The sequence below is a fragment of the Piliocolobus tephrosceles genome, chromosome 3, assembly GCF_002776525.5.
Source record: "Piliocolobus tephrosceles isolate RC106 chromosome 3, ASM277652v3, whole genome shotgun sequence".
In the NCBI taxonomy this organism is placed as follows: domain Eukaryota; kingdom Metazoa; phylum Chordata; class Mammalia; order Primates; family Cercopithecidae; genus Piliocolobus; species Piliocolobus tephrosceles.
In genome coordinates this window covers 66,719,991-66,735,659 of record NC_045436.1, presented here as the reverse complement: position 1 = coordinate 66,735,659, position 15,669 = coordinate 66,719,991, and the positions used below count along the sequence as shown (strand labels likewise).

Genomic DNA, 15,669 nt, shown 5'->3' with positions numbered 1-15,669 from the left:
AAAAAAAAAAAAAAAAAAAAGAAATCATAGCAAAAGTCATAGCAGTAGTAGTAATTTAAAAATCATAGTAAAATTTTTTTAATGTCTTATAGAATTTGGGATGTAGTATTATAAATATAAAAAAAGTCACTAACAGAATAAATTTAAAATGTCTCATCATAAAAAAAGATAGGTAATCAAGGTGATGGATATGTTAATTAGCTTGATTTAATCATTGCCACATTCTATACAAACTGTATAATAAAACATCACATTGTGCCCCATACATGCATAAAATTAAAATTTGTCCATTAAAAATATTAATAATAAGTTTTTAAAATCATACAGCAACTCAAAAAGCTGTCAATTAATAAATATTTTAATATTGAACTAAGGCTCATTGTTATAACTATCAACAGTATTAACAAACAATGATAAAGCATGTAAAATACTTTGTCCTTTGAGGTTATAAGAATGAAAAAAGCATGTGCCTAAGAAAGCAAAACACCACCAAGAAACTGAAGGTACAAACGATTTGTTTTATGAGTGTCTGTGTAGATAGATGTATGTGCATATATATCTATATATGTGCACTAATATTCGTATAATAATCAACAAAAATGTAACATAGGAATGATATCTGCAAACATACAATTCCTTTTTAGTGTTTGAGCACTAAAGAAAGGTAGATCTTTATGTTAACATCTTGACTGACATAACTTTAAGGAAGAATTTTGCCTAACTACTTACAGGGTTTTGTGCTTTTGGTCCATTTATGTCGGAAATTCCCTTCAGGACTTACAATGGCAGAGTTTACTCAGTGTTTCTAAAAAATTATTAGAAGTTGTGAGAAATAAAGAAACTTGATAAATGAACACTAAGAAATAATAAATGGGAGCTTAAAAACATAGACTACAGGACAACTATGTTGCAATAATACAAATTAGGGGTTTCACTCTTGCTGGATAACTGCCTTAATTCTCTGTCTCACTCTGACCCCCTGATAAGAAGTTGATGATGACATGGATTTGAGTAGGTTACTCAGTGACTTTGAAAGAAATGTCTTAATAATGATCATAATAAAAATAGTGTCTCAATTTAATTGCTAGCTATAAAAATGACAGATTTTTGCAATTATATGTGTGTGTGTGTGTGTGTGTGTGTGTGTGTGTGTGTATATATATATATATATATATATATATATATATATATATACTTTTTTTTTTTTTTGAGACAGAGTCTCGCTCTGTTGCCTAGGCTGGGTTACAGTGGCGTGACCTTGGCTCACTGCAACCTCCACTTCCTGGGTTCGAGCTATTCTCCTGACTCAGTCACCCGAGTAGCCAGGATTACAGGCATGTGCCACCACGCCTGGCTAATTTTTTGTATTTTTAGTAGAGATGGGATTTCACCATGTTGGCCAGGCTGGTCTCAAACTCCTAACCTGAATTGATCTACCCCTCTTGACCTCCCAAACTGCTGGGATTGCAGGCATGAGCTACTGCGCCTGGCAATACGTTCTTTTCAAAACCCTCAGATCCTTTTTACATAGCACAGTTGCTAGGAAATAAAAATTAAGATGTGGCTGAAAAAAGCCAAACAGCTTGATATATAGAAGTGCTCAAGTTTTCATCAGTTTTCCTCTGAAGGCTGCAACAACCTTAAGCCAAAGTCTTTTCATGGGGATTATGTATACTGCCTAACTGTGGCGTAGACACATCATCCCTCTACCCCCACAGTAGGGGACATTTTAGTGACTTCTTGATTTTTCATGCCAAAGGTGATGGTAGATTATCCAAACAAATCTTATTTGACTTTCCAATGTGTTTTACAATTGTATTTGACTATGAAAGAAATGCTCTAAAAATTCAGTCTTTGAAATTAAATAAAAATAATAAAAATCTAAGGCAGGAGAAACTGGAAAGCCATTCAACTTCCCGTGTTGACTACTGCTCAGGAAACTTTCTTTTCCCAAGATAATGCAGGGAATCTGCATAGCACAACTTGGGCAGTATTTACTGGTCCATTGCTCAGAGAGCCCCACAAATGTATGGAATTATTCATATCCAGTTGTACATTTTAGCTGTTAAGTATTTTTCCAGTTCTGCTAGGTTAGAGAGGCATCATGTTACAGTGGAAAGAAAAAGGCATGGATAGACTGACAGTTATGGAAAGAAGACGGAGCAGGGGACAGTGAAGAGGAAATGGATTCGTTATGACACACAAATGTAAAATTCCCTAGTTAAGAACAGTACAGCATTTGTGCGTTTTTTTTTTTTTTTTAATACGTAAAGGTATTGTTCAGTACTTTTCCATTAATTTTTCAAAGGTCTTGACCTCCTAATGAAAAATTTCTGACTAAAAGGGGTTTTCCTCACCACTCAGTTCCTTCTTCTGCTGGGTCCTACAGTGAATCAATATCTCGTATTTGGTCCTTCAGACAGTTGCCACGGAAATGAGAACTGCAAACACTTTCAGCTTTCTGGCTTCACTGTGGGATCCAGCATAGAACATGATTGAGCTGTCAGAGAACCTCCTGAAGGAAAGTTGTACCTGATAAGTAAGAGTTTCCAGAAAAATGGTGACACATACAGGAAGAAAAATAGATTGTTTAACTCAGTCTGAAAAATCCCTTTTGATTCATAGACTGTCTACATGATTGAAACATACGAAACCATCTCTTTCTCTGAGCAGATTCTTCTCAATTCACATACAAGCACCTCAGGGGGCAAATAAAACTTCTCTGTGTAGGCATGAGGAGGAATCACATTAGCAGAAAGAAAATAAGGTGCCATAGAAATGAGAAAGTGCTGTAGAAATGAGAACGCAAAATGCTAACCTGGAGGAGAGAGGGTGGCAGAGTGAGTGAAAGAGACGGCATCTGATGCCATTTAAACCATTTTTAAGGAAACCTAAATATCCTGATTGAAAAAGGAAAAAAAGGGAAGTCACTGTGGATGTCAACGAACACACTGGCTTTCCACAGCTGGAATCAGAGACAATTTGGAGCTTGATGGACTCCACTGCAATAGACTTGAAACTTTATTTGTGTCATTTGGTCACAGCAAATGGGACCTGGCTTTTCTGGGAAAGAATTCCAGCTGCCAATTTGAATCCACTGAGTAGTTCTATCCAGTGCCAATTATAATCTTGAAAAATGCAGTCCCAAATACCCTAATTCTGAATGTTGAAATCCCAAAAGATCAAAATCCCTAACAACCAAAATCCCCAAAATCGCAATCATGAAAGATTAAAATCCTGAATGCTGAATTCTGGGGGAAAGGATTAGTGTGTTTTCAGTTGCACACTGGATAGTTACATCATGTTAATTGCATCAAGTTAGTCAGAACTATTATCTTGCTGTCTTTATTTGGAAATTAAATGTGGTTTAAGGCGATGCATATGGGTGACAAAGGGTGGACTTGTGTATAGCCTACAAGCCTGGTAAAGCATTATTTTGGATGTATCTGTAAGGGTTTTCTCAGAGGAGATTAGTGTGTGAGTCTGACTGGGTTAACTCACTCAGTAGTTAGGTGTGGGGGATCTGCTGTCAATGTTGAAGGACACCATCCAATCAGCTGGAGGCCAGGAGAGAGAAGAAACACATAAGGCAAATTGGTCTCTCTCTGAGAGGTGGGGTAGACCTTCTGCTGCCTTGGACACTAGAACTCCCTGTTCACCAGTCTTCGGACTCAGGACTTTCACAAGCTATCTCCTAGGTGCTGAGGCTTCCAGCCACAAACTCGGTTACAACATCAGCTTTCCTAGTTCTGTGAACTTCAGACTTCGACTGAACCAAGTCTCTAGCTTGCAGACGGCCTGTTGTGGAACTTCTCAGCCTCCATAACTGTGTGAACCCATCCTACTGATAAAGCTCCTGTCCTCTATCTATACACATATCCTATTTGTTCTGTCTCTCTGGAGAACCTTGACTAAAATAGATTTGGTATTAAGGAAGCCAAATGTCATTCCTCCTTACTGTATTACTTGCAACATAACGGGAGACATCTGTGAAATTTTTCTCTCACAAAAGGCTATGATGATCTAAGTGTATGAGGCCTCCTAATAGTGAAAGATAAAACTTTAAAAGCTAATTACTATTGGCATTGTGAAAGCAGAAAATCACTTAATTGCAATGACTGAGCAATAACCAGACTTTCAAACGGACTGCGCATACTTACAAAATTTGTAGACCACAGTCACTCTTCAACACCACTGCAGTGAGTGTTTCAAAAATCATAGAAGAAGTAAAAATGCAAATGAAAAATACAGCAATCTCCCTGGCCAAATTATTCAATCATATATGACTTATACTCTTTCACATATAGTGCCGACTTCCTATGCTATGTTTGCATCATTTCCAGTACCGGAGATGTAAGTTGTGTAAAGACTTCTGTAGAGTTCTAATTTGTTTTATGCATTTTTTGCAAATTTGACTCTATGAAAGTGCAATATTAGAACGTTGACTTTGTGTGTAAGCATTGTGCACGTATATGAAAATGTCAAAACTTCCTTAATAATGAAGAGATGTCCTTTCTGTACATCTGAATTTGTGAAAGATAAAATATCTCAAGATGTCAGCTGCTTGGGCAACTGCATATGTGGTGGTGACTCAATGTGGTTTTTGATGGGTCTCATTGAAACATGCAGGTTGTCCATCATAGTATTTCAGATGACTGCATTTATAAAGCTGGGTGCACACAGTTACCAACCATAGTGATATGTGTTTATACATTTCACTTTTTGACTTATTTATTAATGAATATGGTTTGTCTGCTCATAACTGTTATATGCGTGTGGCTATCATTAGAATACTTGAGTGCTTATGCTTGCAAAAATGTATATGTTATTATTGCCTATTTTATGGTGTAAAGTGGCCTATGATGTGTTCTGTCATGTTTTTATATGTTTCTCAAATAAATTCCCTTTAAAATGTAAATAAATGTATTTTTTAAATTTTTTAAAATTATTCTTTCTACCTGGGTTTGGTGGCACATGCCTGTAGTCCCACCCAGCTACTTGGGAGGCTGAAGCAGGAGGATTACTTGAGCCCAGGAGTTCGAGGCTGCAATATGCTATGCTCGTGCCTATAAATAGCCATTGCACTCCAACCTAAGCAACAAGCAAGACCCTATCGCTAAATAAATAAGTTTTTCTCCGGAATTATATATTTGGTATTTTGATCTTTCAGGATTTCAACATTTGGAATTAAGGCAATAGGGATTGTATCTTTTGAGATTATGCCCCAACTCAACTCTATCCTATGTCATTGACCTCTAGAGATATTCTTCTGGATTGAGTAAGGTCAGTGTTTTTCATACTGGGATTAGAGAACAGATCACTCCTTGTGGTGTCATGGCTGTGAAAGATGAGATTTGATTGGCAGAAGCCAATTAGATAACTGCTTGGAAGACTTGCCAGATATCAGTGCAATGGGAAGGAGAAATTGCAATTTGAAAAGATTATACCCCTTTTCATTTGGGATTTTTAAGTTCTTCCAGGTAAAAATATCTCATGTATACAGTTGCTGGTCGGTATGTACATTTTACAACCACTTTGGGGAATAATTTGGAAGTACCTAGAAAAGTTGAAGATGCACTTCCCATACAACCCAGCAATTTCACTTCCAAGTGGCTGCTATGGACTAAATTGTGTCCTCTCAAATTCACATGTTAAAGCCTTAACCTTCAATGCATCCGGTCACAGGGTCTTTAGGAAATATTTAAGGTTAAATGTGGTAATAAGGATGAGGCCCTAATTCAATAGCACTGTGTCTTTCTAAGAAGAGGAAGAGAAAGAGATCTCATTCTCTCTCTTTCTGCTACATGAAGACACAGTGGGTGGCCACCTACAAGGCAGCAAAAGGGGCCTCACCAGAGCCCAGTTCTCCTTGGTACCTTGATCTCAGACTTCCGTCCTCCAGAACTGTGAGAAAATAAGTTTTGCTTGTTTAATCTACTCAGTCTATGGTGTTTTGTATTTGCATTTGCATGGTATTTTGCAGCCTGAGCAGGCCAAGACAGTGGCTATCCTAGAAAAGCTTTTATGTGTGTTGAGGAAGACAAAATACAAAGTACATATTCATCATACCATTGTTCCTAATAAAGAATTACAGAAACTGGCCAGGCATGGTGGCTCATGCCAATAATAAATAATACCAGCACTTTGGGAGGCTGAGGTGGACAGATCACTTGAGGTCAGGAGTTCAAGACCAGCCTGGCCAACACGGTGAAACCCTGTCTCTACCAAAAAAAAAAAATATATATATATATATATATATATACACACACACACACACACGTATGTATAAACAAGCTAACTTCCTGTAAAGAAACTATTTATTTATATAACAGCATTCCATACAACAGTTGAAATGAATGAACTCCAATAACAGGTATTCATATAAATAAATCTCAAAAATATAGTGTCAAGAAATGTCAAGCTGTAAAAGAATGCTTATACATGCTATCATGTAAAATTTAAAACATAAAACAATAGTTTTGGAAACATACTTGTATAAACAAAAATAAGCATTATTTAATGCATGCTTATCATGACAAAACATGGTTATCATGTTTCACATAGTTGAGGAAACAGAATTTTGAATTTTGGCTGTTTTAATTCGTTAGGGCCACCTACCACCAGATACCCTATGAGATTCTTTAACCTGTAGTTCATGAAAAATAAATAAAGACTTGAAGGAGAATTACCAATTATTCTGAGGAATAATGGCTACATACACAACTTATGTGTGCATAATTTCATACTACACAGTTGGAGGCATGATACTAGATAATATTTACACACACACACACACACACACAAACTACATGCTTAGCCAGCATAGATAAGAAAATGGTCTTTACACTTGCTCAAATTAGATTGCTGTCTTTTTTCATTTTCCAGGTTTTGTGAATTCTGTAGTATGTCCTAAACTATTCTCATCCATCACTTTCACCATCAGAGTCCTTATCTCTATTTAAAAAAAAAAAAAAAAAAAGCTCAGCCTCTTGCTTATCTGATTGTCCAAAATTCACTTAAAATCCTGCTTTGACAAGTAGTATTTCTAAGGATGTGCTCTACTTTCAACATGCTTTGTGGTTCTCTGACCAGGTGCCTGTTTGATATTCCCCTACCGGTTAGATTAAAGAGGTGTTTTCACTCTGATCTTTGGCAGGAAGAGTGCCTTTTCATTTGGGCTAGCAGTGAAAACATCAATGTGTGTGATTTCTTGTCTTCCACCACGAAACACTCCTCGGGGCACAGCAGTTCAAGGGTGCTTTGTAAGTGATATTCTGGAATCACTACTTGCATTTATAGATTTTTACATCATTTTATATGGTTTCATGTTTTATTTATCCACGATATACTTCCAAGAGAAGTAAAAGAAACCTACATATTTCCAATAAAAACACAGAAAGAAAAAAATATAATACAGTGCACCTATTTTTTCCATCAGCTTAAAATTAATATAAAGAATCTTATCCCAGGACATAATTTACTTTGACTTGGGTCAAATTTTTTACATACAGTTTGTTCTTTTGTTTATGTCGGTTTTTCCCAAACTGAGTTTTATACAACCGTTATTAAGTCTTTTGTTAAGTGGGAAGAAAAAAAGTGTTTCATTGTCAAATAAACTAGTATAATTGGGGTTAGACCAAATTCAGTAAGTTTCACTTTTGAAGACCTTCTCAGAGGCTATATGTGGCTATACATTAGAAACCCCAAGAGTTGCTAAAGTATACAGTGTAACAACACCCTCACTTCCTTTTCAATGTTGTATTATAGAATGCTTATTGATGTCACAGATTCTGTATTATTTCATATTTAGGCAGATTATACTTCAAATCCCTTGGATTTATTGTTCAAATCCATTTTTATAATTAGCTTCCTAACCTCATTTTTAAATACAATTGAATTTTATACTTCTTTTAATTTAAATTATGAAATTTATGTTCATAAAAATTCAAATCACACAGAGGTACAGTGAATAAAAAGCAAACATTTTCACCCTCTCCAGAATCACATTCTTTTCCCTCAGAAGTAACCATTGACTAGAGTTTGGTGAGTCTCTTTTTAAGTCACTTTTTACAAAACAATCAAGTTACTATTTCAAATCGTCTGAGGAAAACAACAGATATCTTCAAAATTGGATTAGAAAAAAATAGTTTTACAAGATATCTTCAAATTTTATTTATTTATTTATTTATTTATTTATTTATTTCCCTTATAATTCAATGGCTACATTTCAAATAATGTCACATTTGGTTTCAGGTGAAACTCTTGACTTTTCATTAACATAAGTGGTTACCAAGAAAATAAGTTGAAGAATATATAATTTCTTTACATTTTCCCATAAATTATGCTAGATAAATTAAATCTTTAACTTTAGTCTTTCTTTAAACCCTTCACTAATTTATGTCAAACTATCAAAATAAGCATAAATCAAACCATACCCTCACTCCCCGAACAGACAAGACCTCAACGCCCTCTAGTGGAGTGGCCTCCATGCTCCATTGTAGGGCACCGACCCGTATCCCAGTGGGTAAGCCAAAGTGAATGAGCTCTTAATGACGATGAAATTATAACTCGTCAAGGTTAGAATGGTACTCCCTCTTTCATTCATTTAACAAGTAGTTAGACTTGCTTTAAAAGAAATTAAGTTAAAATGAGCCATCACCAAGAAAACAAGAAAAAACTATGAGGGGAAATATCCACATACAAGATATCAAAGAATAACTTTATCATTATGGAAAATCAGTTTCTGATCTTCCAAGTATCTGTTTGTCTTGACTTCTTACTCTTGGTCACATCACAACTCTTTACTACTGAATTTACAGAGATTTAAATCTATTCTTTCATTTTTTTAAGTGCTTAGCTTATGTTTGTCTTTAATTTCACTTCTCTGGATTTATCACTTTTCCTTAAGAATTACTTCACTGACTTTCCCAAACAACAACAAAAAATAACCATTTAATCCACTTTTCTGCTTTTCTTTCTGTTTTCTTGGAGACAAAGTCTCACTTTGTTGCCCAGGCTGGAGTGCAGTGGTGTGATCACAGCTCACTATAACCTTGACCACCTGGGCTCAGACGATCCTCCCATCTCAGCCTCCTAAGTAGCTGGGACCACAGCTATGAACCACCGTGCCCAGCTAGTTTTTTAATTTTTGCAGAAATGGGGGGTCTCACTATGTTGCTCTGGCTGGTCTTGAACTCCTGGCTTCAAGCAATCCTCCCACCTTGGCCTCCCAAAGTGCTGGGATTATAGGCATGAGCCATCACACCAAGCCACTTTTCTGCTTTTATCCCCTTGAGAATGTGAGCTATCAGCCTCTCCCATTTAAAAGATAACTCCTATTCCAGGGAATAATGAGAGGTAGTAGAGGATCGTGGTTAAAAGCGTAGAGTGTGGAGCCAGCAGGCCTGCTTTCAAAGCCCAGAAGAGCCATTTGCTGTCCATGTGATGTTGAGCTAGTCGTTTAAATCCTATGCATCTCAGTTTCCTCATCTGTAAAATCAGAATGATAGATGATAATAGCATCCAATAGGCATTTGGCTTAAGTAAGAAAATCCATGTAAAGGAGGTAGAACAGTGCATAAAACATAGCAATCACTCAATAACTGTTACTTGATATTACTACTTCATCAGAGTAAATAAAAATAAGACACCATGAATGAAAGATTTTAATCCAACCTTTCTTTTCAAAACCAAAGGCAAACTGTTCATTAGCCAAAACCCACCATTCCTTATTTAAATGATTGCATTCACCTCCTAACTAGCCTTGTAGCCAGCAGTCTCTCCCAATTCATCTACTGTCATCAGTCAGATTTATTTTCCTAAAAAATAATATTGACATTTCTAGTTCAGGATATGATGAACTAACTTCCTGCTGAAAACAAGCATAAAAACTAATATATAAAACAACTGTGTGAAGAAACTGGAAATCACCCAAATCCTGCAGGATTGGAAAGGACAGGCTACAATACTTGAGAGGAAAAGCACAGGTGGTGAACTCTACTCTCAACAGGACTTTTTCCCTGACGGCATTTCCAAATTCATAAAATAGGGGACTAGATCCAAGTTGAAATTTTAATGGATTGAAGAGAAACAGATTGGAATCTAGGGCTGCCAAACTGGGCTAAGACTTGAGAGGAAAAAATTATAGAGAACAGGGATTCGATGTGAAATGAAATGAAATGATGAAATGAAAAAGGTCATTCAAACCCCACCCCACTGCTCTTTTTGGTTCCTGACTCTCTCTTTAGTTTCATATGCCCAAGGTGAGACTGAGAGGTGAAGCTGGCTGGGCTTCTGAGTCGGGTGGGGACTTGGAGAAATTTTCTGTCTAGCTAAAGGATTGTAAACGCACCAATCAGCACTCTGTGTCTAGCTAAAGGATTGTAAATGCACCAATCAGCACTCTGTAAAATGGATCAATCAGCACTCTGTAAAATGTACCAGTCAGCAGGATGTGGGCGGGGCCAAATAAGGGAATGAAAGCTGGCCACCGGAGCCAGCAGCGGCAACCTGCTCCGGTCTCCTTCCACACTGTGGAAGCTTTTTTTCTTTTGCTCTTCACAATAAATATTGCTGCTGCTCACTCTTTGGGTCCACACTACCTTTATGAGCTGTAACACTCACCACGAGGGTCTGCAGCTTCATTCTTGAAGTCAGCGAAACTATGAACCCACCGGGAGCAACAAACAACTCTGGACACGCTACCTTTAAGAGCTGTAACACTAACTGCGAAGGTCTGCAGCATCACTCCTGAAGTCAGTGAGACCACAAACCCACCCAAAGGAAGAAACTCTGGACACATCTGAACATCTGAAGGAACAAACTCCAGACCCACCATATTTAAGAGCTATAACACTCACCGCAAGGCTCCGTGACTTCATTCTTGAAGCCAGTGAGACCAAGAACCCACCAGAAGGAACCAATTCCGGACATATTTTGGCGACTGTGGCCCTACTATCACCAAGCAGTGAGTACCGTTGGACCCCTTTTGCTTGCTATTCTGTCCTATTTTTCCTTAGAATTTGGGAGCTAAATCCAGGGCACCTGTCAGCCAGTTAAAAGTGATTAGTGCAGCCACCGGACTAAAGACACGGGTGTCAGGCTTTCTGGGAAAGGGCTCTATAACAACCCCCAACTCTTCAGAGTTGTGAACATTAGTTTGCCTGGAACCAGCTTCCACTTTTCCTGTACTTCTGGGCAGAGCCGAGGGTCGACAGAGAGGAAAGCCATTCAGCTCTGGAGTCCCGACAACAAGTTGGTTGATCCTGCAGACATGAGCGGAGCTCTCAGTCAGGTCGCCCATCCATCCTATCTATCCTGGATTTGATAGGATGGATATTTGCCTATCCATTTGCCTATCCATCTTATCTATCCTGACCCTTGCCTCCTGGGTCCTAATGCCTGCCAGACAAACTTCCTCTCACCTCTCTTCTCTGAGGCTAGTCCCTCTTCTAAAAACCACTTCCTGTCTCTGGTGCTTTTCTAGTTTCTCCTATAAGAATGATTTCTAGTATAAACTTCAGGACTCTGTTACCTTCTTTTTTTTTTTTTTTTTTTTGAGACAGAGTCTGGCTCTGTTGCCCAGGCTGGAGTGCAGTGGCCAGATCTCAGCTCACTGCAAGCTCCGCCTCCCGGGTTTACGCCATTCTCCTGCCTCAGCCTCCTGAGTAACTGGGACTATAGGTGCCACCACCACGCCCGGCGAATTTTTTGTATTTTTAGTAGAGATGGGGTTTCACCGTGTTAGCCAGGATGGTCTCAATCTCCTGACCTTGTGATACGCCCGTCTCGGCCTCCCAAAGGGCTGGGATTACAGGCCTGAACCACTGCGCCCGGCCCTCTGTTACCTTCTTTTGGCACCTGGGCTCACCAATCAGAAAGACATAATTTTTGCCCAAAGCCTCACTGGTGGAGGGGAACTATCTGGAATTTTAGGATCCCTCCTCAGACTAGCAGGCCTAACAAAAGCTATTCCTGAAGCTATGATATGGGGAGCTTCAGAAACGATATCCTTCCTATTCATATGATGAGAAATGAGAACAAAAGGGGTCACTCTTCCAACCCTGGAGATCCCTTCCCTCCCTCAGTGTACGGCCCTCTACTTCATTTTGGGGGCATCACATCTTTATAGGACAGGGGTAAAGTCCCAATACTAACAGGAGAATGCTTAGGTCTCTAACAGTTTTTGAGAATGTGTCGGTAAGGGCCACTAAATCCAATTTTTCTCAGACCTCTTTGTGGTCTAGGAGGACAGGCAAGGGTGCAGGTTTTCGAGAATGCGTCGGTAAGGGCCACTAAATCCGACCTTCCTCAGGCCTCCTTATGGTCTAGGAGGAAAACTAGTGTTTCTGCTGCTGCATGATGAGCACAACTATTCTGATCAGCAGGGTCCAGGGACTGTTGCGGGTTCTTGGGCAAGGGGTGTTTCTGCTGCTGCGTCGGTGAGTGTAACTATTCTGATCAGCAGGGTCCAGGTTGCAGGTTCTTGGGCAGGGGGAGAAACAAACAAACCAAAACCATGGGTGGTTTTGTCTTTCAGATGGGAAACACTCAGGCATTAACAGGCTCACCCTTGAAATGCAGTCAAAGCCATCGGGACCAATTTGACCTACAAGCCCTGAAAAAGAGGCAGCTCATTTTTTTCTGCACTATGGCCTGGCCCCAACATTCGCTCTCTGATGGGGAAAAATGACCACCTGAGGGAAGTATAAATTATAATACTATCCTGCAGCTTGACCTTTTCTGTAAGAGGGAAGGCAAATGGAGTGAAATACCTTATGTCCAAGATTTCTTTTCATTGAAGGAGAATCCACAACTATGCAAAGCTTGCAATTTATATCCCACAGGAGGACCTCTCAGCTTACCCCCGTATCCTAGCCTCCCTATAGCTCTCCTTCCTATTAATGAGTCTCCTCTAATCTCCCCTGCCCAGAAGGAAACAAACAAAGAGATCTCCAAAGGACCACAAAAAACCCCGGGTTACTGGTTATGTCCCCTTCGAGCTGTAGGGGGAGGGGAATTTGGCCCAACCCGAGTGCATGTCCCTTTCGCCCTCTCTGATTTAAAGCAGATCAAGGCAGACCTGGGGAAGTTTTCAGATGATCCTGATAGGTACATAGATGTCCTACAGGTTCTAGGGCAAACCTTCCATCTCACTTGGAGAGATGGCATGCTATGGTTAGATCAAACCTTGGCCTTTAATGAAAAGAATGCAGCTTTAGCTGCAGCCCGAGAGTTTGAAGATGCCTCGTATCTTAGTCAAGTAAATGATAGAATGACAGTCGAAGAAAGGAACAAATTCCCTACTGGTCAACAAGCCATCCCCAGTATGGATCCCCACTGGGATCTAGACTCAGGTCATGGGGACTGGAGTCATAAACATCTGCTGACCTGTGTTTTAGAAGGACTAATAAGAATTAGGAAAAAGCCCATGAATTATTCAATGATGTCCCCCATAACTCAGGGAAAGGAAGAAAATCCTTCTGCCTTTCCTCAAGCGGCTACGAGAGGCCTTAAGAAAATTGGCCGGGTGCAGTGGCTCAAGCCTGTAATCCCAGCACTTTGGGAGGCCCAGAGAGGTGGATCACGAGGTCAGGAGATCGAGACCATCCTGGCTAACACGGTGAAACCCCATCTCTACTAAAAAATACAAACAAAAAAACTAGTCGGGCGAGGTGGCGGGCGCCTGTAGTCCCAGCTACTCGGGAGGCTGAGGCAGGAGAATGGCCTAAACCCGGGAGGCGGAGCTTGCAGTGAGCCGAGATCCAGCCACTGCACTCCAGCCTGGGCGACAGAGCGAGACTCCGTCTCAAAAAAAAAAAAAAAAAGAAAATATACTCCCCCGTCACCCAACTCACTCGAGGGTCAACTGACCCTAAAAGCTAAGTTTATTACCCAGTCAGCTGCAGGTATCAGGAGAAAGCTCCAAAAGTGAGCCCTGGGCCCTGAACAAAACCTGGAGGCATTATTAAACCTGGCAACCTTGGTGTTCTATAATAGGGACCAAGAGAAACAGGCCCAAAAGGAAAAGCGAGATCAGAGAAAGGCCATAGATTTAGTCGTGGCCCTCAGACAAACAAACCTTGGTGGTTCAGAGAGGACAGAAAATGGAGCAGGCCAATCATCTGGTAGGGTTTGTTATCAGTGTGGTTTACAAGGACACTTTAAAAAAGATTGTTCAGCGAGAAACAAGCTGCCCCCTTGTCCATGTCTGCTATGCCGAGGCAATCACTGGAAGGCACACTGCCCCAGAGGACAAAGGTTCTCTGCGCCAGAAGCCTCCAACCAGATAATCTAATAACAGGACTGAGGGTGCCTGGGGCAAGGATCAGCTCATGTCATCACCCTCACTGAGCCCTGGGTACATTTAACCGTTGAGGGCCAGGAAATTGACTTCCTCCTGGACTTGGCATGGCCTTCTCAGTGTTAATCTCTTGTCCTGGACAACTGTCCTCAAGGTCTGTTACCATCTGAGGAATCCTGGGACAGCCTGTAACCAGGTATTTCTCCCACCTCCTCAGTTGTAATTGGGAGACTTTGCTCTTTTCACATGCCTTTCTTGTTAAGCTGAAAGTCCCACACCCTTATTAGGGAGTGATATATTAGCCAAAGCTGGAGCTATTATCTACATGAATATGGGGAACAAGTTACCCATTTGTTTCCCTTACTTGAGGAGGGAATGAAACCTTAAGTCTGGGCATTGGAAGGACAATTTGGAAGGGTGAAAAATGCCCGCCCAGTCCAAATCAGGCTGAAAGATCCCACCACTTTTCCTTATCAAAGGCAACATCCCTTAAGGCCTGAAGTTCATAAAGGATGACAGGATATTAAATATTTAAAAGCTTAAGGCTTAGTAAGGAAATGCAGCAGTCCCTGCAAAACCCCAATTCTAGGAGTACAAAAACCCAAGCAGTCAGTGGAGACTCATCAATGAGACAGTAATTCCTCCATATAATGTTGTACCCAACCCCTATACCTTGCTCTCTCAAATACCAGAGGAAGCAGAATGGTTCATTGTTCTGGACCTCAAGGATACCTTCTTCTGTATTCTCCTGCACTCTGACTCCCAGTTTCTCTTTGCCTTTGAGGATCCCACAGACCACATGTCCCAACTTACGTGGACGGTCTTGCCCCAAGGGTTTAGGGATAGCCCTCATCTGTTTGGTCAGGCACTGGCCCAAGATCTAAGCCACTTCTCAAGTCCAGGCACTCTGGTCCTTCAGCATGTGGATGATTTACTTTTGGCTACCAGTTCAGAAGCCTCATGCCAGCAGGCTACTCTAGATCTCTCGAACTTTCTAGCTAATCAAGGGTAAAAGGTGTCTAGGTTGAAGGCTCAGCTTTGCCTCCAGCAGGTCAAATATCTAGTCCTAATCTTAGCCAGAGGGACCAGGGCCCTCAACAAGGAATGAATACAGCCTATACTGGCTTATGCTTGCCCTAAGACATTAAAACAGTTGTGGTGATTCCTTGGAATCACCAGCTTTTGCCGACTGTGGATCCCCAGATACAGTGAGATAGCCAGACCCCTCTATATTCTAATCAAGGAGACCCAGAGGGCAAATACTCATCTAATAGAATGGGAATCAGGGGCAGAAACAGCCTTCAAAACATTAAAGCAGGCCCTAGTACAAGCTCCAGCTTTAAGCCTTCCCACAGGATAAAACTTCT

The 15,669-nt window shown here is 40.2% G+C and overlaps 1 protein-coding gene across 4 annotated transcripts in view; it reads left to right on the top strand.

Annotated features, from left to right (window-relative positions):
* Nucleotides 1-12,735, top strand: part of LOC111546238 — a 21,821-nt gene extending 9,086 nt beyond the window's left edge. Inside the window, exons 1-2 of one of the 4 annotated variants that reach the window (XR_002732705.2) lie at nt 10,556-10,966; nt 12,539-12,735. Coding sequence is in view for 1 of the 4 variants with exons in the window: in XM_023217550.2 (XP_023073318.1) it covers nt 12,539-12,691 (153 nt within the window). In the remaining 3 variants the exon portion in view is untranslated. Of the gene's footprint in view, nt 1-2,886; nt 6,180-10,555; nt 10,967-12,538 lie in introns of those variants that run through there. The other 3 variants (XR_002732703.2, XR_002732702.2, XM_023217550.2) reach the window with 3 other exon arrangements.
* The last annotated feature ends 2,934 nt before the right edge of the window (nt 12,736-15,669 follow it).